Source organism: Portunus trituberculatus, chromosome 39, assembly GCF_017591435.1.
Source record: "Portunus trituberculatus isolate SZX2019 chromosome 39, ASM1759143v1, whole genome shotgun sequence".
Classification (NCBI taxonomy): Eukaryota; Metazoa; Arthropoda; class Malacostraca; order Decapoda; family Portunidae; genus Portunus; species Portunus trituberculatus.
This window is the reverse complement of record NC_059293.1, coordinates 11524976-11536003: the sequence shown is the minus strand read 5'-3', so window position 1 is coordinate 11536003 and position 11028 is coordinate 11524976. Positions and strand designations below refer to the sequence as shown.

At 41.3% G+C, this 11028-nt stretch overlaps 2 protein-coding genes across 2 annotated transcripts in view; both read right to left on the bottom strand.

The window, feature by feature from the left end:
• The window catches only part of LOC123515768, a 30944-nt gene extending 20870 nt beyond the window's left edge, over nucleotides 1-10074 (bottom strand). Inside the window, exon 1 of the mRNA XM_045274631.1 lies at nucleotides 9966-10074. The gene's annotated coding sequence lies outside the window, so the exon portion shown is untranslated. The remainder of the gene's footprint in view (nucleotides 1-9965) is intronic.
• Nucleotides 1909-9233, bottom strand: LOC123515767. Its single transcript, XM_045274629.1, has 4 exons — nucleotides 9208-9233; nucleotides 8362-8547; nucleotides 2447-2569; nucleotides 1909-2240 (listed from the first exon to the last, which is right to left on the bottom strand). Exons 1-4 carry the CDS (start codon nucleotides 9216-9218, stop codon nucleotides 2042-2044), a joined length of 519 nt encoding a protein of 172 aa, XP_045130564.1. The 5' UTR covers nucleotides 9219-9233; the 3' UTR covers nucleotides 1909-2041.
• Nucleotides 10075-11028: the final 954 nt, after the last annotated feature.

Genomic DNA, 11028 nt, shown 5'->3' with positions numbered 1-11028 from the left:
GACGTCCTGCAGAAGAACAAAAAATGGCAGACTTGCCAGAGGAACGCATAGAGTCATCACCTTTCAGTTTCTGTGGTAAGGATTGTTTTGGGCCTTTTAGGACTAAACATGGTCGTAAGGAGTATAAGCGTTATGGATTACTGTTCACATGTTTCTGTTTAAGAGCAATTCATATTGAAATGTTAGATGATATGATCACTGATGCATTCATTAATGCATTGCGATACTTCATTGCCATTAGAGGTACAGTGACACAGATAAAGGCAGATCAAGGTAGTAATTTTATGGGAGCCAAGAATGAATTAGCTGCTGCTATGAAGGAATTAGATATTGACAGAGTCATCACATATTTGTTAAAGAAGCAATGCAACTTTGAATTTAATGCCCCACAGTCATGTCATTGCGGCGGAGTCTGGGAACGTCAGATAAGCTCTGTGCGAAATGTCTTGAACTCCACCATTGGTTTGTGCCCAGGACGTTTGGATGATTCGTCTTTAAGAACAATTTTCTACGAAGCAATGTTGATTGTGAACAGCCGCCCGCTCAAGCCAGTAAATGCAGACCCTGATGAGCCACTTACTCCTAACCATCTAATTACAATGAAACCTACTCTGCCCCTTCCACCCCCCGGGTACGTTCGTCGAGGGTGATCTTTATCCAAGAAAGAGATGAAGAAGAGTGCAGTACTTGTCGGAACAATTCTGGAGTAGATGGAGAAAGGAATACGTGATCAACCTTTCAAAACGGCAGAAATGGCACCGCCCTTATCGGAACGTATGCGTGGGAGACGTGGTACTTCTGGTGGATGAATTCGCTCCTAAAATGGAGTGGCCCTTAGCACGAGTAGTGGAGACGAAGATGGATGATGATGGATTGGTTCGCCACGTGAAGATTCAGAAGGGCAACTCTACCTTGGATAAGAAAGGGAGACCGGAGAAACAGCCTACCATCTTAGAAAGACACGTGCAGAAAGTCGTTGTGTTATTAGAAGTGTAACTTAGTTTATCTTGTATGTTTATGTATATATCAAGTCTGTTTCCTTGGTAAACATTGTTACTATTTACTTGCTTAACTACTGTTTAATTGATTTTCGTAATGATTCACTCATTTTTTAATACAGGTGTTATACTCATGTTTGTAGGGAAATTATATATAATTTGGTGGGAGTGTAACGGTAGTTACTTGAGTATAACACTCCATTGAATTAGTGGCTTGGGTCGAAACATCACCCAGGGATTGTTTGGTTTTGGTGATGATGAAGTGGCGCTGAAGGGTTGGTTAACTACCTTGTTTGCTTAACATTTTTCTGGATTTCCGAGCCAAGGTAGTGGAGTTCAGGCACTCGGCCAGTCAGTTACCAGCTGAACGGCGAGACAGCCAGTCTTCCACTAGTGGCTTCTGCCTCAAAATGGAGTTTAGCCATTTCCTTAAGTGGACTATCCCTAACAGGAGCCATAAGGTATATTTTGTGTGTGCATTGTAAACTAGATTCTTTATTTATTGATGTGATAACCTATGTTCAAGTGATTGTTATATTGATCTGTGATATCCTTGCGTGGTAATGTGTTCATAACTAAATAAAAGTGTACAGTTTAGTGATTGGGGATATTGTTTAACGTTGCAGTTTTGAGGTGCAAGAGAAGTTTAGAAGAGGTGAGAAACGTTAAAAAACTCTCTGCTCAGTGTATTACTTGGTGTTGGCTGGGATTCACTGCAGTGAGAGAGCAATGCGTTTCCGAACATGAGCGTTAGGAACCTGATACAAGTAATTATGGTGTAGATGTGTTCCATTCCTATAAACAATACAAGAGCGACAGTAACTATCAAATCACAACGCATCATGGCATGCACCTTATCATGCCTCACCACATGTGCGTAAATTACAAGGACAAGGTAAAAGAAGAGACGTTTTCATACTGGTAGTCTTTTATTTGTGCTGGTGCGTTAACGTGCAGGGGTGTGGTTTGGTAATAAGATTATAGTCAACATCTTGATCGTTATAGTATTCATCATCATTGTCCCCGTAATCCACAGTGTCGCCTTATGCACTAGTAGTAGCACTAGTAGTAGTAGGAGCAGCAGTTGTGGTCTCAACCACACATTTCACAGTGTAGAAACAATCGCACCTTTCTGTACATGTGCAACCCCCATTCATAAACATACTGGCTTGTCCCAGCTTCTTGTATCGGATGATTAGCTTCTCTCCCTCAGAGACAATATCGTCTATCGAACCGCAGAAACTGGTTGGGGGAGAGAAAGAAACAAAAATTGAGAAAATACAGTGTTAGGAAGACCAAAATGTACCGACTCTCAAGACGCTCTGAGCACAGAGGTGGAGAAAGACAATGCTCAAACACTAGCTTTGTTACAGGCAGACTTAGAAACCGGAGAAGACTAATGAAGGTCATCTGTATTCAGTGAAGAACTAATGCACACATTCACTTACTCTTCTTTGGGTTCTCCTCCTTCTTTTACCACCAGCTTTTCTAAAGAGCAGTCCATTTCGACATCCTGCATGTTTGCCTCCAGGTGACCGTTCTCACAGGTGAAAATGTAGGCGTCGCATTCACTGAAAGAGAGAGAGAGAGAGAGAGAGAGAGGGGAGGTGCGGTTAAAATTGTTATGTAAAGGATTGTCGTCATTATTTTGAGCAATGAAGTGTAGTAAGTTTGATATGTATTCTTGAAATACGCTTCAAAGTCCATTCTTTTCTGTTAATGGTCCGTCCACACTAGCGGGCAGTGCACGCGGGCAGAAGCGAAGCGTTTGCCCGGCAACATTTTCTCCGCCTTTGCCCGGCTGCAGACGAGCAAACTGCTCGTTTGTAGACAAACGATTTCACCGGGCACTGCTCGCCAGGCCCTGCAGTGCGCCACTGCCAGACATACGAGGTTACAATGTTGGCTTTATGTCCATGACTGCCAGTTTGCCAGTCTCTACATCATGTCTACCTCTCCGTCTTTTTCTCCACTTTCTCCTTTTTCTTTTTCTGGGTCAGCAAAAGTATAACTGATCACAATAACAGCTTTTTGCGGTCCTTGGTTCTCATGCTGTCGTACCGCAGTCTTAATCAGATACACGGATCCGCTGCCTGGTTGTACGGGTGCTCGCCTCTGACTGAAACAGGCAAGCGTTGCTGTGCGGACGTCGGTTTCTGTGATCACGCTAGTGTGGACGGACCATTACTCTTCCCTGGAGTGAGTTTGTTCTCTTGCGTTATAAGTAGAAATAATATTTCATTGTTCTTTCTATACTGTTTCATGATATTCTATTAACTACTGATAGAAGAAAGAGGGAACAACGGAATGTAAAGGTGTTCCCATTGGCCGCAGCGTGCGGTAAACAAACGATACCATGCATTGCTGAAAAGTACATGTCATTTCATCGTCAGTGAGGAGGCGGGTAATGTCGTTGGTGAGGGAATGTGTAAATTGTAGCTGGTTAATCAATATTCACGTATGAATGGTGTTTGTGGGTGGAGGCACTGTGAGGGTGTTGCGGGACGGTGCAGCAGCCCTGCTTGGGGCCTTGTCATGGGGCAGCAGTTCGTGCACGAGGCTCACACGCTATTCAGTCCAGTGAGTGTCCAGTGCTGTGTGCACACCCTGTATATGCTAGCTACCTCACATCCTGAAGGTGATCATTGACTCCATGAGCCACAGCCCGTTGCTGATGGAGAATAGTAGCGGTGACTTAACTCAGCGTTATCTGCACGTGCCAACATGTATACATAATGTGGCACAGGTGTAGCCATAGGAACGTAAAGGTTGAGGTGAGGGAAGGTGCGGGATCCTTGCCTTCGTCCTGTTAAAACTATGCTGCTGGTATCTCAGCGCGACGTCGACAATGAGCTTACACTCGCGCGAGGGCGATCTGGTAAACTGTGTGTGTGTGTGTGTGTGTGTGTGTGTGTGTGTGTGTGTGTGTGTGTGTGTGTGTGTGTGTGTGTGTGTGTGTGTGTGTGTGTGTGTGTGTGTGTGTGTGTGTGTGTGTGTGTGCGTGTGTTTTGTTTGTTTGATCTGCTGCAGTCTGACGAGTAATTCACCTCGGTCGTCTGCTGGTCACCCAGCCAGTCTTCCTCATTATGGATCGAGCGCAGAGCTCATAGACCGATCTTCGGGTAGGACTGAGACCAGATCAACACTCAACACACACCGGGAAAGCGAGGCCACAACCCCTCGAGTTACATCCCGTACCTATTTACTGCTAGGTGAACAGGGGTTACATATTAAGAGGCTTCCCCATTTGCCTCGCCTCGCCGGGATTCGAACCCGGCCCTCTCGATTGTGAGTCGAGCGTGCTAACCTCTACACTACGCGGTGTGTGTGTGTGTTAACGTACATTATTCTACAGGATTGTCTAAGCCCTAAGGAGTACATGTGGGCTTTGGAATTTCATTTGTATTAATTCATTTGTTTATAGTACATTATATTCATTTTATTTATGTAATTTTATTTTATTACTATTACGTAAATCATCACCATTATTATTATTACTGTTATTATTATTATTATTATCATTATTATCATTATTATCATCATTATTATCATCATCATTATCGTAATTGTTATTATTATTATTATTATTATTATTATTATTATTATTATTATTAATATTATCATTGTAATTTTCGGTCAATGTAGTTTTCAATCCGTGGAACACCTCCTCTCCTCTACTAAACCTCATTTTCTTTTCCTCACCAGTCTGAGGCGACTGACAGTAGCCCCTTCTCTGTTCCCCCCTCCTTTCTTTATTCTCATTTTCGTTCCAAAGCTGTATTTTGCGTCTATGTGCACAACGACCTAACTTGCTCTCGTGCCCACGCTCTTGAATCTTTAAAGTTTTTCACCATATGGCTCTGACTCAACAGCCGCTCTCTAACTGTCTATCTCTCCTCTAAGTCCTCTGACTATAGTTAATTTTTTGACTAACTTCTAACGTGGAGCATAGTAAATTCTTTGACTATTTAACTTCTAAAGTGGAGCACATTCTGTCCCTCTACCCTTTCGCTGAGTTCTCCATCCTTAAAGATTTCAATGTTTACCATCAGCTTTGTCTTTCCTCTCCCTTCACTGACCATCCTGATGAACTAACCTTCAACTTCTCTATCATCCATGACCTAGAGGAACTGGTGCAATACCCTACTCGTATTCCTGACCTTTTCTTGACCTCTAATCCTTCAGCTTATGCTGTTAACTTATCTTCTCCGTTAGGCTCCTCCGAACACAATGTCATTTCTGTATCTTGTCCTATTCTTCCAATCCCTCATCAGGATCCTCGAAAGAGGAGATGCCTCAGGCCTTTTGCCTCTGCCAGTTGGGGTGACCTGAGGAGGTATTATGCTGATTTTCCTTAGAATGATTACTGTTTCCGTGTCAGAGACCGTCTCTATGTACTGAACGCATAACAGAGGTGATAGCGTCTGGCATGGAGGCGTACATTCTTCATTCTTTTTCTCCACCTAAACCTTCTAAACTTTGGTTTAACACAGCCTGTTCTCGTGCTATACGTGATAGAGAGGTTGCCCACAAAAGAAATTTCAGCCTTCCATCATCTCAATCTCATGCACTTTATATTTCTGCCCGGAATCATGCCAAGTCTGTTCTTCAACTTGCCAAACACTCCTTCACAAATAGAAAATGTCAAAATCTCTCAAACTCCAATTCCCCTCATAACTTAAGTGGGCCACACACGTACAGTTTTAACTGACAGTTACAACTGTTTTGTTATAACTCAGTTGAAATTGCACGTGTGTGTGTATCTCAGTATCTCAGTTCATCAGTTCAACACAACTAAGCAGTTGACCTGAGACAAAATTACAACATTTTTAACTGAAATGATTAACTAAACTGAGCGTGTGTGGGGATTCAGCTGTATAGTTCTCAGTTTATTTTGTGTTTAGCGTGGAGTGCAGTTGGTTTAGGTAAACGAAACCAAGTGATTGTTGATTTCATTGCATTATATTAATCTGAACCTTGTCTGTGGCAAGTTAAAAGTCAAGAATATCATGACCGCGCAAAGAAAGATGCTGCCTATGGCAAATTAGCAAAGAAGTTGTAGGAACTTGAACCTGGTGCTACCAAGAAGTCTGTCGTAATGAAAATAAACTGTTTGAGATCTGCTTATCGGAAGGAGAAAAAGAAGGTTGAGGCATCACAGAAGTCTGGAGCATCTACAGACAGCATCTACAACCTAGTACTTTGGTATTACGACCTGCTTCGATTCGTGCAAGAAGAAGATACCCCGAGAGCGGCAAGATCGTACTACTCGGAATCCATTGTAAAACCTGAAGGATTGAACTGTACGTGTGTGTGTATTGGTTTAAACTGACGTAAATACAGTGAACAGGTATAATTGTCAGTTAGAACTGCACGTGTGTGGCCGGCCTTATGGCATCTGGCCAAAAACATCTCCAATAACTTTACTTCTTCATCCTTTATATCTTACTGATGGCACCACTGCCATCACTTTTATTTCTAAAGCTGAACTCTTCTCTCAAACCTTTGCTAACAACTCCATCTTAGATGATTCTGGGCTTGTCCCTCCGTCTCCTCCTCCCTTAGACTATTTCATGCCTACAATTAAAGTTCTTTGTAATGATGTTTTTCATGCCCTCGCTGGCCTAAACACTCGGAAGGCATATGGATCTGATGGGGTACCTCCTTTTGTTCTCAAAAACTTTGCTTTCGTGCTTGCTTCTTCCGTGGCCAAACTCTCTCAACAATGTTTATCGACTTCTACTTTTCCTTCCTGCTGGAAGTTTGCTTACGTCTAGCCCTTTCCTAAAGAATGTCTAGCCCTTTCCTAAAGAATGTGACCGTTCTAATCCCTCAAACTACTGTCCTATACCTTTGATTTCTTGCTTGTCTAAAGTTTTCCTCAACAGGAAGATTCTCAAACATCTGTCTCTTCACAGTCTAATCTCTGATCGCCAGTATGGCTTCCATCAAGGCCGCTCTACTGGTGATCTGGCTTTCCTTACTGAATCTTGGTCATCCTCTTTTAGAAAATTCGGTGAAAATTTTTGTTGCGTTAGATATATCAAAAGTTTTTGATAGTCTTACACAAAGCTTTGATTTCAAAACTGCCCTCCTACGGTTTTTGTCCTTCTCTGTGCAACTTTGTCTCAAGTTTCCTTTCCTACTGTTCTATTACAGCTGTGGTAGACAGCCACTGTTCTTCTCCTAAATCTATTAAGAGTGGTGTTCGTCAGGGTTCTGTCCTGTCACCCATTCTCTTCCTATTATTCATTCATGATCTTGTTAATCAAACTTCTTGCCCTATCCACTCCTACGCTGATGATACCACCCTACATCTTTTCACGTCATTTCAGAGACGACCAATCATTCAAGAAGTCAACAGAACACGAAGGGACGCCACAGAACGCCTGACTTCTGATCTTTTTAAGATTTCTGATTTGGGCAAAGAAAACTAAGAAGTGTTCAGTGTCGCAAAAACTCATCTCCATCTATCAACTCGACACAACCTTCCCGACAACTCCTCTCTATTCTTCATTAATATTCAGCTGTACCCGATCTTCTACACTGAATATCCTCGCTCTGTCTTTTACTCATAATCTAAAATGGGAAATTCACATCTCATCTCTTGTTAAAATAGCTTCTATGAAGTTAGGCGTTCTGAGGTGTCTCCGCCAGTTTTTCTCACCCCTCCGACTGCTAACTCTTTACAAAGACCTTATCCATCCTTGTATGGAGTACTCTTTGCATGGTTGGAGTTAGTTTTGTTAGATAGAATGGAATCAAAAGCTTTTCGTCTCATCAACTCCTCTCCTCTGACTGACTGTAGCAGCCTTTTAATCACTGCAGGAATGTTGCATCTCTTTCGATCTTTTATCGCTACTTTCATGCTAACTGCTGTACTGATCTTGCTAACTGCATGCCTCCCATTCTTTTGCGGCCTCGCTGCACAAGGCTTTGTTCTTCCTCTCACCTCTTTTCTATCCATCTGTCCAACTCTCTTATACAAGAGTTAACCAGTAATCTCAATCATTCATATCTTTCTCTGGCAAACTCTGGAACTCCCTGCCTACTTCTGTATTTCCATCTGCGTACGACTTGACTTCTTTTATGAGTTAGGTTTCAAAGCATTTGTCCCTGTCTTTTGGATAACTCTTAATAACTTTAAGGGAACTGGCAATGCAGTGGGCCCTTTTTTTATAGTGGTTAGTCTCCTCTTTTGCATAAAGAAAATAAAGTATTATTATTATCATTATTATCATTATTATTAGTAGTAGTGTGTGTGAACGTACTCTTCGTAGTTATGTATTAACTCCATCACCTTTTCATTCCGTTATTCTGTTTTTATTCTCTCTACTCCCTTCAAAAAGTTGTACCACCTTACGCTTCACAGAAGAGTTTACAGCCATTTGTTTGTCCTTGGCATGGAATCTCAACCGTCATTTCTTCTCCTGGTGCCATATTCTTAGGACATTTTAAAGCGCCCTGGGACTGAGAGAGCTGTGCTTGGAGTACCACCAAGACACAGACCACGCCCACAACCACAACCTTCGGCAACACGAACATGGTGCTGAAAGCAGAAGACGCAAATGGTTAGCTTCACAATAAGATGTTTCATTCATATTCATATTCCTGATTTTTGTTACTTTCGGTATTGAATATTTAGGTATTTGTGTAGGAAACTTGAGACATCAACTAGTGTAGGGAATACTATCCATAAAAGATAACTGAAATATAACTTCCTACCTGTTTCTGTATTTCCATAATCCTATAACTTGAACTCATGTATGATTGAGGTTTCAAGACACTTATGTCTTTCTTTTTGGCTAACTCCCTCGGACCTGCATGGGGACTGGTAACTAAGTGGACCTTTTTTAAACTCTTTTAACTCTCTCGTCTCTGACGAACGTTTTGTTTTGCAGAGGTTGGTTAAGTCTCTCTCTCTCTCTCTCTCTCTCTCTCTCTCTCTCTCTCTCTCTCTCTCTCTCTCTCTCTCTCTCTCTCTCTCTCCAGGAGGTCAAGGGACCATCAAGATCGTTTAGGGTCCTCACCGCTGTCCGCTAATGTCAGTCACAATTTTAGAACATCATGGAAGGTTTAAGAAATTTACATGTAGATGAGATAAACTAGCCATAGGATGGAGTAAACACACACACACACACACACACACACACACACACACACACACACACACACACACACACACACACACACACACACACACACACACCTGGGACACATGAACAGTGTGGTGACGTCACAGCACTGCTTAATCTCTGTCACGTCACAAATAAGAAAGAAGAAAAGAAGATTTACATGTCGGTCCCTTCCAGAATGGTCATGTAAATCTTGACACCTTCTTATCAGACATCCGTGACCCGGGAACCGGAAAGGTAATTAGCACTCGATACCAAGGAAACAGGAAAAACAACAGACATGCAGACCCAGCAGGCCATAACAACAGGAAGAAAGCCATAAGCCATCCGGGATGGTAGCCGGGGCAAAAGGGTGATTTATCAACAGTAATGACATAGGGGACAAGGCAGAGAAAGTGAAAGTAAAGTAGGTCAGGAGGTGTGAGGCACCAGAAGGAAACAAAGCAGTAACCTACAGGAACATGCCAACGCCCACTGAAGCACCGCCCTCAAACTCCCCCACACCCTGACGGTCGTTCTATAACAAGTACCACGCCTGTGGGAGAATCCTATGCGTCGATGATAAGCATGAATAATCGATATCGAAAGAAGAAGATGGATTATCTGAGTGAATCGGGCAGTCTCAAAATGACTATAAGTATAGGTTAACAGAGAGAATAGTTCAGAGGCAGCAGCAGTAACAGACACAGATTCGAAGCCTGACCACAGAAAGCTAAGAAGGACAAAATTAAATGCATTTGGTATTGTATAGAGTTTACCCAAATGTATATTCTTAAAGTAATGGAAAAACAAACCTATAGAATTGAAGTTTAATAAAAAGTATTAGTGTTACCTTTTATTCACGAAGGAATTGAACACCAGACTGGGACGTTGTCAAAGCTCGGTTGACTGTGCCTGGAGCAAGATAACTGCCCATGCCTCCTCGCCCTCCTTTATACACGGTAGTGCGGAGAGGGGGAGGGAGCACCCTTAGTGGCACTTGCCCGCCAGGTGATGCTTGAGACAAGAAGAGAAATGACACCTTTAGAACACTTGTGGCTCGCCACGCCACTCTGCATTCATAGTAACATATTAAAAAAAATTTCATATATATATATATATATATATATATATATATATATATATATATATATATATATATATATATATATATATAATATAAAATCTGGAACATGTTTACGTAAGTTGTACCAAGAAGTTGATTGCGTGGATTTATTTTAGTTGATACAAATACTATTAGCACCTATGTTTAGATGTAAGGATAGGCTACCTTATCCCTTGAGCTGTAACAAAGTGTTTGAATTGTTTTGTCAAAGTTGTAAAACAGGGTAAATCGGCTCAAGAAGCCTGTACTTGAAATTACATACGTATGTGTGAGCACAAGGGTATTTCTTTTAGAACAGGCAAACAGATCTCAAATCCACGTTTCTCTGTCATGAGAAACCACTCAAGACAGCTATATCAAGCTTTTAGGGAAAAGGATTTCAAAATTTTGTACAAAGCCAAGACTTTTCTGAATTAAGAATTGCTGCATCACTTTGCATTTATATACATAAGTCTAATCTTAATGGTCAGGAATCATTCGTCCAACTAACTGTAATTCCATAGTTCCGTACCCACGTTGTTTTCTTTTATGCTGTCTGGTTTATATATATATATATATATATATATATATATATATATATATATATATATATATATATATATATATATATATATATATATATATATATAAATTTTACAGTATTTATTAGTTTTTATAAAGAAAAAAAATTATACTTATAAAAATGCCTAGGGAATTAAAATTTACCTTCATTAACATTTTGTGGATCAGACAGGTGTGTTTGAAGACGGTGCTAGGACTAGGGAATGTAAGAGGAAATTTCGTTATCTCC